Source organism: Narcine bancroftii, chromosome 5, assembly GCF_036971445.1.
Source record: "Narcine bancroftii isolate sNarBan1 chromosome 5, sNarBan1.hap1, whole genome shotgun sequence".
NCBI lineage: Eukaryota > Metazoa > Chordata > Chondrichthyes > Torpediniformes > Narcinidae > Narcine > Narcine bancroftii.
In genome coordinates this window covers 168,026,993-168,047,549 of record NC_091473.1, presented here as the reverse complement: position 1 = coordinate 168,047,549, position 20,557 = coordinate 168,026,993, and the positions used below count along the sequence as shown (strand labels likewise).

General features: G+C 38.8%; 1 protein-coding gene across 6 annotated transcripts in view; it reads right to left on the bottom strand.

Annotated features, from left to right (window-relative positions):
• LOC138764158 (ERC protein 2) overlaps positions 1–20,557 on the bottom strand; it is an 871,420-nt gene that overhangs the window by 426,254 nt on the left and 424,609 nt on the right. For all 6 annotated transcript variants that reach the window (XM_069939655.1, XM_069939657.1, XM_069939658.1 and 3 more), the window contains exon 11: positions 17,303–17,496. In XM_069939655.1, coding sequence (XP_069795756.1) covers positions 17,303–17,496 — 194 coding nt within the window. The remainder of the gene's footprint in view (positions 1–17,302; positions 17,497–20,557) is intronic.

Genomic DNA, 20,557 nt, shown 5'->3' with positions numbered 1-20,557 from the left:
AGGGTAGACAAAATGTACTGATTGGAAGAGATTTTAATTTTTGCTTGGATCCCATCCTTGATAAATCAGCAAGGAGAGTGACAATGGCAAAAGCTGCAAAACTTATGTTTTTGATGGAAGATTTAAACCTGATTAGTGTATGAAGACAGTTACACCCCACAATGAGCGATTACTCATTCTACTCAAAGGTTCATGACTCCTATACAAGAATAGATTTGTTTTTAATGTCTGCACAATTGAAAAACAGAGTGGTTGAAATGGAATACCTGAACAGACTACTCTCTGACCATGTGCCTTTGACCTTAATGATAACGATGCCTGAGAAGTAAGAGAATATATATGGATGGCATCTTAATTCTACATTGTTGAGAAGGACATATTTCTCAAATTTTATCAGGGAAAAAATAGAATTGTTTTGTGAAACAAAAAGACCCTCTATTAACGATAGTTTCCCAATATGGGATACATTAAAAGCTTACTTGATAGAATGGATAATTTTATATATGAAAAAAATAAAGAAGGAGTATACGGCAGGGATCAATGGCCTGGAGAAAGAAATAACAGAATTGGAAAAAGAATACTAGAGAATGAGTTTGAAAGAAAAATACAAAACTTAAATTGAAATATAATACTTAACAAACATATAGATTAGAAAAAATTATCTTAAAATCAAAACAGAAGCATTATGAATTGGGAGATAGAGCACATAAAGTTTTGTCATGGCAATTAAAGGCAGAGGAGATAGCAAGGATGATAATTGCAATTCAAACAGAGCCTGACAAATGGACATATAATCAGAAGGAAATTAATGATACTTTGAAACAATACTATACAAAGGTGTATGAATCAGACTTGAGAAGGGGTTCTACTGAAATAGATGAATTTCCCTCAGTGACTGAACTGCCAAAATTGGGAGATAGAAATCAGATGGAATCAAATGCCCCCTTCACTAGAGAGAGATTGAAAATGCTTGAATGCACTACAGGCAAATAAATCACTGGGAGAGGATGGTTTCCCACCCAAGTTTTATAGACAATTTAAAGATCTTTTTATATCTCTTATTATGGAGGTGTTGGATTGGGCAGTAGAAACTATCACTCTTCCGAAATCCTTCTCAACAGCTATTATTACGATACTACCAAAAAAAATGAGACCCGCTAAAACTGTCATCATACAGACCTTTCCCCTTGTTAAATGCAGATTACAACATTTTGGCAAAAGTGCTATCCAATAGACTAGGGGAATATCTAGCCTAAACTGATAAACTCAGATCAGGTGGGCTTCTTTAAAAAAAATACCCTCTGCAGATAACTTGAGCAGACTATTTAATATAATTCATTTGGCTAAGTCGAAAGAAAACCCAAATATACTTGTATCGTTAGATGCAGAAAAGCTATTTGATTTCACTAGGGTGGCCATTCCTATTCAAAGAACTATAAAAGTGTGGTGACACACCCTCAATTAATGGGAAGACCGTTATTGAGAAACCAATAGGCTTTTATTCATTTAAGAATGACAGCACATCCATACTGTGTGACTGTCCTGCACTGAGATGGGGGCTGTGGAACAGCCAACTTTATACAGGAGCCTATGGGGAGGAGTCACAAGTACAATCGGCCAATAGCTGTGCCTGAAAAGACAATTATACATAATAGTGATTTATCATATATGGAATGGCCGAAAATTTATTGTTTGGATAAAAACTCTATATCATAAATCACACAAGCCAAAATTATAACTAATGGCCAAATGTCATCATTGTTTCCTTTGAGTAGATCCAGTAGCAGGGGTGCCCACTGTCTCCAAGCCTCTTTGTCTTGGTAATTGAATCATTAACAGAAATTATGCCGAGATATCCAGATATAAAGGGATTCAGAGTTGGCCAGGAAGAACCTAAAATCATTTTATTTGCAGATGACATGCTGCTATACTTAATCAGACCAGGCTGAGTCTTTGACCAAACTACGACCACACTGGAAAAATATGGGAGAGTTTCAGGATATAAAAATAATTTTGAAAATGTGAAATTATGCCAATAACAAATTTTGATTATGAAAGATATCGAAAAGGAAGCCGGTTTAAATGGAAAATGGATGTAATTGAATATTTTGGTATAATGGTAGATAATAATCTACAAAATTTATACAAACTTAACTATCTCCCCTTGCTCAGAAAGATAGAGGAGGACTTACAAAGATGGAGAGACCGGCCTATTACTTTAGTTGGAAGGGTTACTTGTGTGAAAATGAAAGTGATGCCAAGACTGCAATACCTCTTTCAATCATTGCTGATTTATTTGCCTCAGAATTTTTTTAAGATACCTAATGGTCAGATATGACTATTTCTTTGGAATAACAAAGTGCCTAGGGTCACAATGGAAAAATTGACATATAGGATGAGAGAATTAAGATGACCAGATTTTTAAACTATTATTTAGCAGCCCAGGCAAGGTTCCTTTCATTCATTTTTGAAGAAGGGAACTCTCCCTCACGGATCCAAATGTGACTACATACAATGAGAAAAGATACAGTGAACAATTTCATTTATAAATGGAATGTAAAATTGATAACAAAAAAAGATAAGCCCATTCTAATGCATACAATTAAAATTTGGCATGAGATTATTTAGAGTATTGGAAGAACACTAACAAGAAAACAGAAGTGACCTTCTGAGCAACTTTATGGACGTGAGCAACAAATTGACTAAATTTCAAATCTTTTTTGTTAAGGTAGCCCTGGCTGTGGCCAAGAAGTGTAGAACAATCACCTGGAAGTCCAACTCTCCCCTTACTTATTGCTTGATGGGCCAGGGAGATGAGTAGTTGTACACCCATGGAGAAAAATCACTTATAACTTTTAAAAAATAAATAGGTCACTTTCATTATGATATAATGACAACCGTACTTAGATTATGTAAGGGTCCAACTGTAAATCTGACCCTTCAAGGCACATAAAGACGTGATATCCCAGGAAAATAGAATTATGAAAGAAATAAGAGCTCTGACTGTCCAAAAAAGTTATTTTCTTATATTGGGGAGTGGGGGAGGGGGAGGGGAAAAGAGGGATATATTTCTCTTTTTCTTTTGTATGTAAATATTTAATATATATTCAAAATGTATAAAAGTTTAAAGATAACATGAAAATATGGAAAAATTTAAAAATAAAATATTTTTTGAGAAATAGCCGAGTACTTAACAGTATTAATGGTGCTTTATGAAGTTAAGTCATTTCAATGGACATACACCATTAAGAACAATTTAAAGTTAGGGCAGCTAAATTCACTAACAGCCAATGCCTGAGAATAGAAAGAGTATTAATAAATTTTGACACCAAATATTTACTCAGCTGCACGTGGTCAACCACTGAATTCTCAAAATACCAGCAATGAATGAACTATTTTTTTTTAAATATACGGAGTTTGTATACCCTCCCCATGTGCTCATGAGTTTCTGCTGGGTGCTCCGGTTTCTTCCCACCATTCAAAATTGTGGGTTTATTGGCCTAATTGGACTCCTGGGTTGTCCTGCTGTACGTCTAAACTTTTTAAGTGTATCTGCTTGTTTTGCTTTTAGTGAAGTTTCCATTTGTTCTTTTATTTTAATGGTCTAGTTGAGGGTAAGGGGGCAAAATTTTAGGAGAAACATTAGAGGATGCTTCTTCACTCAGAGAGTGGTAGCTGAATGGAATAATCTTCCAGAGGAAATAGTTGAGGCAGAGTCAATTCTTTCATTTAAGAGGAGGCTGGATATATACATGGATAGGAGGGGGTTGGAGGGTTATGGGTGGAGAATAGGCGGGGGGATCTAGCGGAGTTGTTTGAGTGAACCGGCGTGGACTTGAAGGGCCGAGATGGCCTGTTTCCATGCCATAAACTGTTATGTGTTATATGGTCTATTTAAATACCCAAGAGATATCGAGCAAAATAATCCACTAGATATTTCCACAGTTTTCTCTACATCAGGTCACAGTGCCTGTAGAGATATGGCTGCTTAGCTCATTAAAATGACATTTCAGCATAGAGGGTATATTTGAAAGCTTTGATGGTACCTTGGTGGGGGTTGTTTCCTCAGCATTTGATGAAAATTGAGGGAGAATACAAATTAGCGGTTCCGTTACAGAAATGTGTCCTTTTTTTTTATAAAAGAGAGAGCCCCTTCCGGCCCGCAAGTCCCTACCACCAAATACACCAATTAGCCTACAAATCTCATATGTCCTTGGAGGGTGGGAGGAAACCCACACACGTCACGGGGAGAGCATTAATTTATAAATTATGATAACCTTGTCGAATTTCCTCTGGTCTTCTGCCTAAGCAAAAACAAATGTGTTGAAAGTCTTTAGAGACTGCTTAATGTTTATAAAGGTAAGTTTTAGTCGATAAGATTTTCGGAGATCCAAGTTAATGACCATGAGGCAGAAAGCAGGATGGAGATCAAGAATCTGGTTGTGTGGTGCCAGGACAACAATCTTGCTTTCAATTTCAATAAGATTCCACCTGCATTGAATTCACCCATCGTTATTGAATGAAGATCTACCGGGACCAATGCCTGAAGAGGGCGCACAAAATCAGTGAACCGGTATGGACTCGAAAGGCCAACGTGGCCTGTTTCTGCTCCATAAATGGTTATATGGTTATTTACTTTAAAGCTGAGGAAAACTAAAAAAGTCAGAGATCTCCAAAAGCTCATTAACAGGACCTGGTGGAATTGAATAACCAAACGGAGACATCAAAACATTGAGAGCGAGCATGTAAAATTTGTGACCAATTTCTTTTCATCCATCAGTTTACTAATGAATGGAGGGGCAGCCAATTGACCGCTCAGGCCTGCTGTATCATTGAACAAAATTAGAGATGATCTGATGGTGGTACCCTGAAGCCTGCCTTCCCATTTTCCTCCAGTAACTTGTCACTTCCTTGCTGATCAAGAGCCTACCAACTCTCTGCCTTAAAAATATTTCATATGTTTGCTTCCAGCGCCTTTTGAGGAGGAGAATTCCATATGAAAGGACGAAAATCCCTTCACCTCTGGCAGTGAGACTGTTAACAATTCTGGAAATGTGTATATTATTTTTATAAATATATATATTTTGAGTATGTGTGTGCTCATGCATATAGAATGTGTAGGTTGCACTGTGTGTCTGTGTGCATGCCCTATGGTCCAGAGATATCCTGGTTATATATGTATCTGTACGGTCAGATGACAATAAGCTTGAACTTATATTGTTTAAAGCAGAGGTATTAGTTCTTGGTTCTCCCATATAAATAATTGACCAAATCAGAATAAGCCACTGAGTCCTCAAGCCTGCTTCACCATTTAATGTCCCCCTACCCTTATCTCTTCTTTGCCAGTTCCCCATAGTCATCAATTCCATAATTTTCCAAAAATTATTTACCTCTTCTTTAAATATGTTTAAATAAAACACCCCTCATATATCTCATTGCTGCAGCTGCTCTTGGCAGGGCAATTCCCTCATCTCAGGAATTAGCCAAGGGAATCTCTTTTGGACTTCCTCCAATACTAGTACTGTATATGCTTTCTTAAACAAGGGGAACAAAACTGGACATCCTCTGTAACTGTCCTTTCCACATCCACCTTGTCAAAACCTCTCAGAATTGTATCAACTTTAATGAAGCTACCTCTCATTTCTTCTCGATTCCAGGAAATACAAGTCTATCCAACCTTTCCTACTCATTATAGACATCAATCCAAGTCTTCCCTGAATAGCGTCCCCATATCTAGCTCCATCTTTTAATGAAGAGACAAATGCTAAACATAGCATTCTAAATGTGGTCCCATCGTTGCATTAAAAACTGAAATGTAACCTTTCTAATATTGTATTCAACTGCTTCACAAAAATAATATTCTGATAAATTTCCTACTTGAAAGTTGGAAGTTATTTCCTCATCTTTTCCTCTCGCCTTAAAGGTTTTGAAATAATGCTGCATTTATATAGGTTTTAATAAATGTGAGGTTCTTTACAGTAAATGCATATTTCTAAATTGAACTCATTTGTAGTATTAGAATTTTCCCCCAGTTATGCAGGGGATAATACCTTAACTATCAATATGAAACTATATAACATAATGCACCTTAGCAATGCTGGTTGAATGTAAATTACAGCCAGGTTATGAAGTAGAATTTCTTTGCTCTTCAAAATAATGTTATGAAGCTAAGCATAGCTTTACTTTTGTATCTTTTCTAAAGGAAGACACCTTCAACCACACACTTGATTAGTTAGATGTTTAGCTAATGTCTCTAAAGTGGGATTTGAATATACTGTAGCGGCCTGCACGTGGTGACACGGACTGGCCTGCAAAATGGCTGACGAACGCGGTGACCCCGCACACCTGGGAGTGACATAGCCGTTATCCCAAGTTACTCCGCATGGTGGAAAGGTGGGGAATGCCAACTAATCTGAGGCTGACGCTCGGATGATGCGGGACCCTGAAGTCAGCGCCATAGGCTCATATAAGTGCGACAGCCAGAACAATAGTCTCATTTTCCAAGGCTTTGATGTGCGTGTCGTTCATATTGTGCGTATGTTACAATACAATGTAAAGAGACAAGAATGTTTTTTGGCTGATGTACTTTGTTACTTAACTAAGGGTCTATAATTTGTGATCTCAATGGTCAATAAAGTATTCAATGAGTTTGAAATGGCACATAAGATGTATCCTATACTTACATGGGCAATCGATATAATGATTTTAAGGCACTAAATTTGTGCATAGACATTTTGTTCAAAATATTAATTTATCAGCTTTAAAAGAGGAATTACAAACTTCTGTTTTTGCAGAAGCGTGTGTTGTTGGAATATCAAGGGGAATTCTTGTGAAATTACCCATAGAATGGAAAAAAAAATTCTGATATTCACTAACCCTAACCCAAATAATCTGATTGTTAATTGATATCTGAGATCTTAATACAACATGTGTATCATTGAACATTCTCAAACTGCAGGGAACAGAGGAGATGTTCATTTCTTGATTGTGTTAATATTTGCTGTAGGCAAACAAAATAGGCCACTGTCTATTTAACAAAATTCAGAATGTACGAAACTGACCACAAATATGTTATAGGGGTGCGTGCATAAACAGCGCAGCACATTGAACAGTTAGTTGGGTTGTCTGCGAAGACAAAGCACTCACTTTCCCAAGAAATCCCAGATCAACGCCCCTATTTGGCATGGGGGTCTGCAGTCCTGAGGTGTATTAACTGCGTGCTCTGCCAATGGAGAAGAGGAGATAAAAATAGCAAAGACAGAGGGAAATCTCTGATCAACCTGTCCCAAATTGTCCAATCATATGGAAGGTGACATTGAACATATTGGTAAATGAATAGCATGTTTTGAATCTCCATACAAATAATATTAGTAGATTTGTAGCAATGTGATAAATATTAATCTAAACACATTTTGGATACTAAAAGTAAATAAATATGAATGCAGAGCCTCAGATTTTAGTTGCTCGAAATAGCAAACAATCTTTAAATGCACGGTAAAGTCAAATAGTTGATCACTGAATTTGTGTGAAGATAATACTGAAAAAAGAATACCACATTCAAAGTATAGACCACTATTCAAAGAACTTATTTGTCTCCATTTTATGTGGTCATAATGTTAATCACTTGAAGAAAATTGTTTTTCTTTTCATTTCAGGTCTTGGATGAAAAGCAAATTTGTATAACGAGGGTATGATTCAAAAGCTTTTGGAGGGTCTATCTAGCTATTTTATGATACACGAGTTAGAAGTCAATAAACACTAAACATTACAACATTATCTTGCAAAAATAAATATTATGCATGTTTGCAACTTGAAAGTTATAATTAAGAGAAGGAAACAATTTGGTCATTGACTTAATTTTGTGCAAGTTGTATCAATCAGCATTTCTTTCATAAAGTAAATGAAATTAAATTGGAATTGATAAATAACTGAGGCAAGGCAAGTTTTGCAACTGACTATTTACAGTACAATTCTCCATATCCAAAACGCTTCGGTCCAGAGGTTGTTCAGTTTTTGTTTTTTTTTGGTTATTGAAAAAAAACTCAAAACAGCACAGTAGCATCAGCTGTCACCAATCCCTGATACCTCCCCACCGCAGCCGCCGATCACCAACATCTCCCTACTGCAGCTGCCAATCCCCGATACCTCCTCAACGCAGCAGCCAATCTCTGACACCTCCCCACTGCTGCTGCCAATCCCTGATACCTCCCCACCGCAGCAGCCAATCCCCGACACCTCTCCACTGCAGCCGCCAATCCCCGACACCTCCCCACCACTGCTGCCAATCCCTGATACCTCCCCACCACAGCAGCCAATCCCCGACACCTCTCCACTGCAGCCGCCAATCCCCGACACCTCCCCACCACTGCTACCAATCCCTGATACCTCCCCACCGCAGCAGCCAATCCCTGACACATCCCCACCGCAGCCGCCGATCCCTGATACCTCCCCACTGCAGCTGCCAATCCCCGACACCTCCCCACCATTGCTGCCAATCCCTGATACCCCCCCACCACATCTGCCGATCCCCGATACCTCCCCACCACAGTAGCCAATCGCCGACACCTCCCTACCACAGCCGCCAAACCCCGACACCTCCCCAATGCAGCCGCCAATCACCGACACCTCCCCACCACAGCCGCCAATCCTCGATACCTTCCCACCGCTGTTGCCAATCCTGATACCTCCCCACCACTGCTGAGGATCCCTGATACCTCCCCACTGCAGCCGCCGATCCTTGATACCTTCCCACTGCATCCTCTGATCCCCGACACCTCCCCACCACTGCCAGTCCTGACTACAGTCCCCGCTCCTGCCCAGAAGCCCGAGTTCCCCTCTCCCACCCGGGAGGCTGCTCTCCTTGATGATGCTGGGACAAAGGATTCTTCCAACCGCTTGCAGCTGGGATACAGCTGCACCCAGTTTGTAAACGAAGTAGAAATAGAAAGAGAGGAGAATTGGCGTTCATGTCCTTTGGCTTAAGGGGTGACCACTGCACCTAATTTCTCCCCATGCGCTGCCTGACCTGCTGACTTTCTCCAGTCACTCACGGATGGCTCAAGATTTCCAGCCTGCTTCCCTGAGCTGACATTCAGCTGTTTAGTGTCCGTCTTCCCAAGTAGCTCCAAGCTCTGCATCGTGGGTAAGTCAGGTGATGTCTTTTTTCAACATGTGATATCGTGTCAGCGCCACAAAATGTTTGGCTTTTGGCTCTTTTTGGTATCCAGAACTTTGGAGATACTTTGCATCTCAGCAAATAAACTCTGGGCACAATATTTGGTCAGGATTAAGATCTTTAACTTCCCATTAATTTTCGGTTATATTTGCTGAACTTCGAAGTGAGAATTATATAGAGAAACAGGAACATTTCGAGAAATTAGAACCTTAAATGCTTGGTAATAAATAGTCTCCTTAGCAGCAAATCCAATGAAATTAGTTTATGGTTCAAAAAGAACCACTGCAAGTATATAATCAGTGCAGAACAACACGTGCCTACTTATAAATGCAATGGTTTGGCAGCATCAGATGAGTGAAATTATGAACTGGGAATGAGAAATTTACAAACAGAATTGTGTGTTTTATGATATTTTTAAGCATCCAAATGTCCAAACACAAAATCAAAAAATGTTAAGTGTTTAAATTCTGCTTGAAACATACTGAATAAGTGGGTAATTTAGGGCGGTATTATTTTTTCAACAGCAAAATATAAGGTAGATAGATCAATTAAACCACCTTCTATGTAATAGCGGGATCATATTGAATAGACCACCACTTCAGGAACTCTCCTCAAAATGAATTTTCTCCTCACCCCATCCTGATTTTTCTGGGTGGCATGAAGGATAATAGCCTCCTCTCACCTGTTTCCTATTTCTTGTCTACATGCTATCCCTCACTGACTCCCACCAAAGGTTCAGGAACAGCTGCTAGCCCACCACTATTAGACTCCTCATTCAAGGATTTTTTTTTTGTACTTCATTGATTTTTTCTTCCTCTCTGTAATGGACAGTGTGGTCAAAGCATTAATGTGTATGTAAATTATACGATCTTCTATGTTTGACTCTGCACTCACTGGCCAGCTTGTGACTCTTTCTCCCCCATAAAGGTTGTCATGCCACAACCTAGACCCCAGTTTTAGCTCAGGTCAGTGTGACCCAGCAACACGAGGGATGTTGGCCATCTCTTGCTAATAAAAGCCTTCAGTTCCAGTAACTTCAGTACTTGCGTAATTGATCTTGAATCAATTTTATTAGCAAGACTTTGTTTCTTCAGAACATTGACAAATACTTGAAGCTGGACTGCCAATAGATTGACCCGAGAGAACCCAAAGAAGCCGAAAAATTCACACTCTTGCGCCGCTTTTTCGAAAGATTCCTCGCAGCCTCTGAAACTGTGATCCAGGACGAAGACGAGCTCCATCTGCTATTTTCGTACATCGGGCACCGAGTCTACCAGATGGTCTGGGACTGCCAGACCCATGGAAAAGCCATGGACACCTAAAGACCAGTACAAGGTTCTGGTGAATGAAGTCAAAGCACACCACATACTACACTCACGCAGGCAGCAACCCGGGGAAACATTCAATGACTTTGTCAAGGCCCTGAAGGAGCTTGCAAGGGACTGCAACTGCCAGGCTATGAGTGCTGAACAGCACACACAGCTGCTGATCAGACATGCCTGTGTAGCAGGCGTCTGCTCCGATTACGTGAGGCAGAGGCTACTCAATCAGAAAAGACTGAGCCACTAGTTGGTTGACTGTACCACTTTCTCAGAGTTCCTTTTGGAATCACGAATGGGATGTCAGTCTTGCAAAGGGAGATGGATCGGATGGTGGACGAACATGGGTTGCGAGCCACTTTCCCATACCTCAATAACGTCACCATCTGTGGCCATGACCAGCAGGACCATGACGAGCATCTCCAAAATTTCCTCCATACCGTCAAATGCCTCAATCTGACATACAACGCAGGGAAGAGCATCTTCAGCACATGTCACCTGGCCATAATAGTCTGCTCTGCTCTGTTCTGGAGAATGGAGCCATCCATTCCCCCACTCCCCACTATCTCAAGACCCTGAAAATATCTGGGGTTTTCTCTTATTATGCGCAATGGGTTCCCAGCAATGTGAGGAAGGCCCGTCCCCTCATCAAGGCCACCGTTTTCCCCGTCAGAAGCCCACGAGGCATTCGACCCATAATCTCTCCTACTCCATCAAGGACATCAGGATGCTGGCCAAAAATTGCCAAGTCTGAGCAGAGTGGAAACCACACTTCTACCAGCCCAAATGGTCACACCTGATCAAGGCCACTCACCCCTTTGAATGTTTGAGTATGGACTTCAATAGACCCCAACCCTCCACGAACCGCAATATGTATTTCATCAACATCATCGATGAGTACTCGCAGTTCCCCTTTGCCATCCCCTGCCCGGACATGACCGTAGCTACCGTCATAAAGGCTCTGAACAACCTGTTCACCATTTTCGGATACCCCTGCTACATCCACAGCGACAGGGGTTTGCCTTCATGAGTGATGAGCAGCACCAATATTTCTGCCCTAGGGCATTGCCTCCAGCCAAACCACCAGTTATAACCCCAAAGGAAATGGCCAGGTGGAGCTGGAGAATGGCACAGTCTGGAAGGCAATACTACTGAGATCCAAGGATCTCCCCATCCCCTACAAGCAAGAAATCCTCCCAGAGGCCCTCCACACTACCCGGTCCCTCCTGGGTACAGCCACCAATGAGATACCTCTTGCATTCGAGACTCTTTGCATTCCCCAGGCATCAGGAACTACTTTACCCACCTGGCTAACGATCCCCAGGCCCATCCTATTTCGCAAGCACATGGCGACCCATAAGTTCAACCCTCTGGTCGAGAGGGCCCAGCTGCTTCACGCTAGCCCAGAGTATGCCTACATGGCATTCCCACATGGATGCGAGGACACAGTATCCATCCAGGACCTGAAACATATGGGAGCATCTAGACCCCCTCACCCCTCCCTCAACCAGCCTACATGTACACCTCCCCAGCTCTCCAGGGTGTCAGATCCCTACCCTCATCACCTCAACAACCTACCAGCCGACACACAAGTGCCCCCCCCGCCCCCCCAAACCCTGGCTCAACCAAGCACCCCGGCTGGGCCAAACAAATGGAGCAGCCACAACTAACGGAGACCACCACAGATCCCCGGATGGGGGCACGCTGGCCACAGCACCAAAGGATGCTGCCAGACAGACTGAACTTATGAGGGCTCTTGACTGCACCACACCCCCTCCCTGGGACTTCTTTTTAAAAGACAGGGTGAATGTGGTGAAACCCCTATTGAATATGTAAATGATATGAGCTTTCTTGGTTGACCCTGCTCTCACTGGCCAGCTCGTGACTCCTCTCCTTTAGCCCCCATGAAGGCTGTCATGCCACAACCCTGCCCCCGGTTTGAGGCCAGGTCAGTGTGAGCAAACAACACAAGGGACGTTGTCCATCTCTTGCTAATAAAAACCTTCAGTTCAAGTAACTTCAGTCCTTGCGTAATTGATCGTGCATCACACAGTCAGTTTGCCTATATTTCTTTGTTTGTTTGCATGTGTACATTGTGTGCAGTTTTGCACTTCCAATATGTGCTCTTTCCCCTATAAATTGGTTCTTGTAGGCTTTTATAAGATTTTAACAAAAGTTTTGGCTAACAGATTAGCTAATTTTTTACCAAAACCAAACAGGGTTTATTAAAAATAGATATTCAGTTGATAATATTACTAAATTAATTACAGGGAAAAAGAATCTCAGGGTTGCATGTGATGTCATGCATGTCCTCCGACAATAAATCTAAATGTGGGGAAGGCAGTGCTGATGTGGGGAGAAAAAGAACCAGCTTTGGCAGTATAGACCATTGCAAACAGTTACGGGGACCATTACTGGAGCAATGGTCAAGCCAGATACCTATCAGGAAGCTGTTGTTATTTCTTATTGAAATTTGATGTTAATGTTAATTTTAAATTTAAATGCTGCCGATGATTAACCCCATTTTAAGGGAATGTATTTTGTACATCCAAAATGGCACTGGAGCACAGTGATGTTTTGCAAGCACCTGGCATGGCACACAAGATGAAGCCTTTCATGGTATCTCTGTACACGTGACAACAAACAAAACAGAAGATTGGAGGAAAGCATGTATTTCCTCCATTTTTATTTGGCAGGAGATTCACCAGAGGTTGTGGGGATTGGAGGACAGTAAATATAGGAAAGGCTTGGATCAGCACGGCCTTTTTTCACAGGGTAAAGGAGGCTGAGCGGTCACCAGAAAGGGATATACTAAACCATACAAGGTGTGGTCTGAGTGGATAGCCAGAATAATTTTTGCATGCAAGGGTATCAAAAAAAATAGAGGTACAGGTTTGAAATGAGAGATAAGAGTTTTAAAGGAGGTCTGAATAAAAATGGTTACATCCCCCCCCGGCCCGCCCCATCCCCTACACACAAAGAGTTGTTGATATCTTTAACTTCCTACCAGAGGAGGTGATGCAATTAGATACAATCACTGCTTTCAATGGATCTCTATCTTTCTTTGGTATAACCGTTATCAATGCTCTTGAGAATGAGTCAGGCAATAGTCCAGTATCCGTGGCCTGCCTCAAAACATCCATGTATACTGGAAACAACGAATCATGAAATTCCTTATAAAATTCCACCGTAAATCCATCTTCGCCAAGTGATTTACCCATCGGAATTGCTTGTAATGCCTCTTTCAATTCAAACTCTGTGAATGAATTATCTAACAATCTTACATCTTGCTCTTCCAACACAGCCAAATTCAAACTAGAAAAAAAAGTATCAATCTGTTCACATCCACCTTATCCACAGATGTATACAATTCCTCATAGAAAGTATGAACCTCCTCATTTTTCTCCTGTGGTTTATAATACCCAAATTTCCACATACTGGATTAATTATTCTGGAAGTTTGTTCCGTTTTCAACTGCCATGCACTTGATGTGCTCTTTCCCCTATAAATTGGTTCTTGTAGGCTTATATAAGATTTTAGCAAAAGTTTTGGCTAACTGATTAGCTAATTTTTTACTAAAACCAAACAGGGTTTATTAAAAATTGATATTCAGTTGATAATATTACTAAATTAATTACAATAATCAATGCATCCAGACGGCAAGTTAATCAACCAATGATATTAGCACTGGATGCTGAGAAAGCTTTTGATCGTGTAGAGTGGAAATTTTTATTTAAAGTGTTAGAAAGATTTAAGTTTGAGCCATTTTTGATAGGTTGGATTAAGGCATTATATAAGAATCCTTCCGCACAGTTGGTGACAAATGGTCAGATTTCTCAAGCATTTAATTTGTGTAGATCAACTAGACAGGGTTGTCCATTGTCACCAGCTTGTTTGCATTAGTAATAGAACCTTTAGCTCAAGCATTTAGACAGAATATGACAATTCAAGATATTACAATTGGACAACATGAATATAAAATTAACTTATTTGCAGATGACATATTGATATATTTATCTAAACTGAAGAGTTCATTACGACCTTTACAAGAATTATTGGAATATTATGGGTCAATGTCAGGATATAAAGTAAATTGGGAGAAAAGTGAGATATTACCAATATCCAAAGAAGATTATTCAGACTGTAGGCAAATTACTAATTTTAAATGGTCTGAGAAGATTAAGTATTTAGGGGAATTTATTGATAAAGAATTTGAGAATTTGTATAGTTTAAATTATTTACCTTTATTAAATAGGATTAAATCGGATTTGTATCGATTGAAAGATTTACCATTGATGTTAATTGGCCAAGTAAACAGTGTTAAAATGAATATCTATCCACGTATTCAGTATTTGTTTCAATCAATTCCATGTTTGGTATCGGGGAATATTTTTAAAGAATTGAATAAGTCAGTACGTCTTTTTTTATGAAAAGGTAAATTATCAAGAGTATCGATGCAAAATTTGGCATGGTCATATGACTTGGGAGGTCTTCAATTATACCACATTTTCAAAATTATTATCAGGCAGCACAATTGAAGTTTATTAATAGATTGTTTGATATTGACCAACCACCAATGTGGGCCTACGTGAAGATGGATCAGATACATGAAAAGTCATTGCATAGTTTTATATATACATGGAATTTATTGCTTTTGCAAACATATAAAGTACCAGTCTTCATTCATTTATTTAAAATATGGAACAAGTGGAATCAGTCTATAGGTTCGAAAGAAATATGTTCAATTAAAACTCCACTGGATCAAAATCAATTGATTCCCTTCTCAATGCACCACCCTTATTTGAAGGAGTGGGACTTAAAAGGTTTGGTATTAATTGAAGATTGTTTTGAGGCAGGTTTAGTTCTTTCATTTGATAGATTTAGGGAGAAGTTTGGAATATCACGAAATACATTATTTGCTTATTATCAAATAAGGGATTTTTTAATTAATAAGTTTGGTCGAGATTTGATATTACCAAGGCAATCGAAATTTGAAATGTTGCTTATGGATAAGGGAAAGAAAGGGTTTGTTTCAGAGATGCATTTGTTATTACAATCAAAAATGAAGAAGTTTGGAGTGTTGAGAGTAAGAGATAAATGGGAACAGGAGTTAGCTATGGTTGTCCCTGATGAAGTATGGTCTGATTTATGTTTACATAGTGTTACAAAATTAGTTAATGTACGTTATAGTTTAGTTAATTATAACTTTTTACATCAGTTATATTTAACTCTGGAAAAGTTAAAGAGGTATAGTTTTAGGGATTCTGATTTGTGCTTTAGATGTGGAGATCAGGTAGGTACTTTTATACATTCTGTGTGGGAATGCTCAAAAGTTAAATCTTTTTAGGAAAAGGTTATTAAATTTTTGCGAGATTTAATTCAAATAGATTTGTTTATGGATCCATGGTGTGCCTATTAGGATATATGAATCCATTAACAACAAGTTTAGATAAATTTCGGGTTGCATTTATTCATTTAAGTTTGGCAGTAGCTAGGAAATATATAGCGGTAACTTGGCAAAAAATGAATGTAGACCTAAGTATACAGAGGTGGCATAATGAAATTCAATCATATTTGTATTTAGAGAAAATTACATATAATTTGAGGAATAATTATTCTTTTTTTGAAAATATGTGGACTTCATATTTGAAATGTATGAAGCTAAATGTTAAGTAATTATTATTTTTATTTGCTTTGTAATTCAACCCACACTACATATTCGTATTTTGTAATAACCTACTTTCTGTACGTTAAGCTCCAGGGGGAGAGAGGTATAATAAGGGGTGGGGGGGATAGGGGGTGGGAGGGTGGGGGTTAAGGGGAATAAGGGTTTGTTTTATGTATATTTTGTTATACTATATTTCTTTTGTATTCCTTCGTAAAATTTAAAATAAATTTTTCAATAAAAAAAGATACAATCACTGCATTTCAAGGAGATTGCGACAGGCCGCAGAAACGGCAAGGCAAAAAACAGTACTGACCTAATGTAAGCTTGTGTGATTGGTGAAATAGGTAAAAAGAACAAAGTGACCTGAAGGACTCATTTCTGTGATTTATAACTCTATAAATTCTATGACTCTAAGCAACCAACCAATTTTCCCTTGCAAATGCTGCAACCGTGTCTGCCTGTCCCACATCGGACTTGTCAGCCACAAACGAGCCTGCAGCTGACGTGGACATTACCCCTCCATAAATCTTCGTCCGTGAAGCCAAGCCAAAGTAGAAAGCAAGATTGGACAGCAAGACATCCAAAACACGGGATCAGTTGTCAAATGGATTTGAACAGCACCCTGCTCAACCTCATTAGTACTTCTGAACCTTAACCCCAGCAATAATTGCCACGGTTTTACCAAATACCTGCTACTGCATGAGCAGAAATGATCTTCAGTGACCAAGCAAAACCCAATTCCTGGCCACTTATTCCATCCTTGTCCTCTGCCACATGTTGGAGGCCGAATTGGAATGTTCACAAACTTGACATGAAATCAAGTCAAATTCCGAGATTAGACCTAACATGGCTGCATCAAATAATTTGAGAATGTTGCTCTGAAGCATCTATGGAGGGGTTCCTGTCATAATTCTAAGTTTCTATGCATTCAAAATGACGTGTTTTACCTTCTTGTGCAAGTTCATGTAAATTGTGGATAATTGCCATGATCAATCTTTGGACATAGTTCAAAGTAACAGTTGATGGTATTAAATTTTTATACTCCAATCGTTAATGGAATAGTCTCATCCCATAGAGGAGATCCCATAGTTTCAGATATGCTTAATGCTTTATTACGTTAAACTGGAAGTTAACACTCACCTCTCAAGTTCTGCTATTTTCTTATCTCTGTCATTTTTCTCCATCTCCACTTCTTTCAAGATCTCCAAGAGTCTATCAACTTCAGCCTGGGATTTACCAGACTCCTCTTTGTAATATGCCACATCCTTCTCAAGTTGCCTCATTTTCTCACCCATTTCCGGGTTCAAGCGCACATCTTCTTCAGCATCATGGGCCTGATTCGTGGACAGGAATGGGAAATGAGACAGCCATCGTCAATACAACTGCACTTTCATCTCGGCAATTTAACTCAACCGCACGACATTCAAAATATTTTGGAAATAAACACACACACACACACACACACACACGCTTCCATAGGTAGCAGAACAAGCCTGACAAACATGCTTTAAAATGCAGCACAGTTCTCCCATTAAAGGAATCCAATTATGTTATGTTAGATAGTGAATACAACACTACAGAAACAATTTGCAGCCTATGTTTAATACTTCGGACTTCAAGCAAGCACACACAACAAAAAAAAAATAAGCACTGCGTTGTTTGCCTACCCTATTTTCCTCATAGCTCCTAATTGGTAACTTGAAAACAAAACCAGGCACATAAGACAAAACAAGGCAACCAAATATGAGAAAGGAAATTAAACTAAACCAATCATGTTACAGGATAAAAAAAAAATACAGCATTATTCTGACAATGCTCAAATTCTTTGTAATAATGTTTTGTATCACTAAATGGTCTAAACTGATCAAAAGAGTGAGAACATCTGCTTCATTCAAAAAAATGGTTTTTCTTTGTGGTTTGAACAGAAATTGCTAGGCTTTTATTCCATAGATTTCAATATGTGAAGGTAAATAGGGCCACTGTTACTAATTATAAGAATGGTTTTTTTTAGTGAACTTCATTCTTTGTACTGACCTACTTAGCAAAATTCTATTCCACGTTATCATTCAGAAGTACTTAGATGTGTGCCTTTAAAACCAGCGGTTTATTACCTTAATTTATTAGGTATGTAGCAAAAGATTAAGAGAGGGGAGATGAGAACAAATTCCTCATTCATTGCCAATTTAAATACCACTGAAATAAATCTAGAAAAGACAATGCAAAGTAGTCTTTATATTGCTGCACACACATCAGCAATAAAACATCTTAATGTCTGCATTCAACATTAAAATGTTTTCCATTTATTGTCATTTATTTATGTTAGATTGGCAGGTTGAAGAAAAGCAGATTGACTAGATTTCTAGAAGGTAATGAACACAATGAAACAAGTTACTGTTAACAGTGTTAATTCTATGATCAGAGTCTCAAGAGAGCATAGTTAGCATGTAATAATAGTTCATTCAGATGCCAGCAGTCCATGGATTCAGTGTAAGAATAAAATGGCATAATTCTTCAATTTTGGTTTAATATCAAAAATTGCTGTATTTCTGTGAAAGGACATGTGTCCAGAAGTACGGTAGATAAATCAAAATTTGATTTTGCTGGAAGCTAAAACAGTGACATTTCTGTTACATTTGAAAATTTGCACATTAAGTTCACAAAAACAGCAAGAAACATAACTGCAAATATTAAGAAGGTGAACAAAATTAGCCACTTAAAATATTAAAAATCTGAATAATTTAATGAACATTAATCATTCAAATGCAGAAAAAAAAGCGGAAATTTAAATCACTTGAAACAATGCAACTGAAACATGCAAGCTTCATAATATTTAATTTAAATTAACCCTCTAAGTGCTTTCAGTTCTGCAATGAATTCATCTGCCTGACAACAGTCTAGGCACAGAACAAAAGGTGTCTGTGTTCCCCATTACCACCCTTCCTGATAATCAAGGATTTTTTTTTTGAAAATGAATGTTTTATGTAAACCTTTGCTATAAAACACACAAGTGTCACCAATTTGCCAATTATCACAAATTGAGAGTATTAGAGTATACCAAAGTATAATAGTCTGTGCATAAACTGTCACTTTACCAAATTTCTGTAGACCTGAAGGCTACATCACAAAAAAAACAAATTTATTTTGTCAGTTTTCAATTAGTAGCCATTAAACCAAACATAGCCAAGACCTTGAAGTCCACAGAGTTTACTTACAATATGGCTGAAAATTACAAGTCTGAAATGTTTGCAGAGCTGCACTTAGGTTCAAGCACAATGCTTGGTCAGTGGGTCCTCATGCTTTCATATGTTACAGAGGGCATTTTAGAACCACTTACTGGCGTGTACATCTGATTGAACAACTGCTCAGCTTGCTACATTGTAAAGTACAGACAGGAAGAAGGAAAGATTCAGGAAAACAGCATTAGCTCAACAAATTCAATGACTTTACACAGGAAAAAAAATGTCTCTTCAAAGTAAAAAAATTTCCAAGTTTCCAAACATTCCACAGTGAAAATGAGAGGCACTAAGGGAATACAAATGTTATTTTTGGCTTTTTATGGCTCTTTAAAAAGAATAGCTTGAATCAGAAAATTTTAGGTTTGTGTTACTTTCTTCCACCCCCCCCCCCCCTCCCCAAGTTAAATAGGCCATGCAACAAAGAAAACTTCCCACCACTGATGACACACTTAAAGTGTTCTGCTCGTGATGAACAGTTCTGTTGGTTTATTAAGGCCACAATTAATCAGAAGGCTTCAAAGTTAGTTGTGACGATATGCTTGATTAAATCAGATTATTACAAATAAAGTCTTATTCTTCTAATGCCAACATAATTTATTTAACTGATATCAAAGGCCGTGTAATCTTGGCATGTCAGCTCAGAGATGGTTGCTGCCTTTAACCAGCTAGCTTTACTTTAGAATTCATTTGCACACCATTCCCTTTAACTGATTATTTACTGCTGTTATCAGTATGTGTTCATTCAATTCATGTATTTAGTTGAACATTCTCAATCCTCTGAAAAAAAACAAATTAAATCTTTGGTTATACAAGTTGGATTTATTCCACAGACCCATAGGAAACTGCAAATGCTAGAATCTGAAGCCAAACACAACCTGCTAGGGGAATTCAATGGGTCGCACAGCATCAGTGAGAGAAAAAGGATGGGTGATATTTCGAGCTGAAACTCCAGTTTCAGCTCAAATTGTGGATCATCCTTTTTCTCTCACTTATTGTTTTTAGACTGCAATGTCGGGAAAATCACGGAAAAAATTAACATAATTACTGCCCATGGGGTTGTTCACATTTTTACACTGCAATTACTTCAGTGCAACATTCCCAGGAGTTGGACATGCTGTAGAGTGGTTGACCAACAACAAATTTTTTGGGTACGATATAC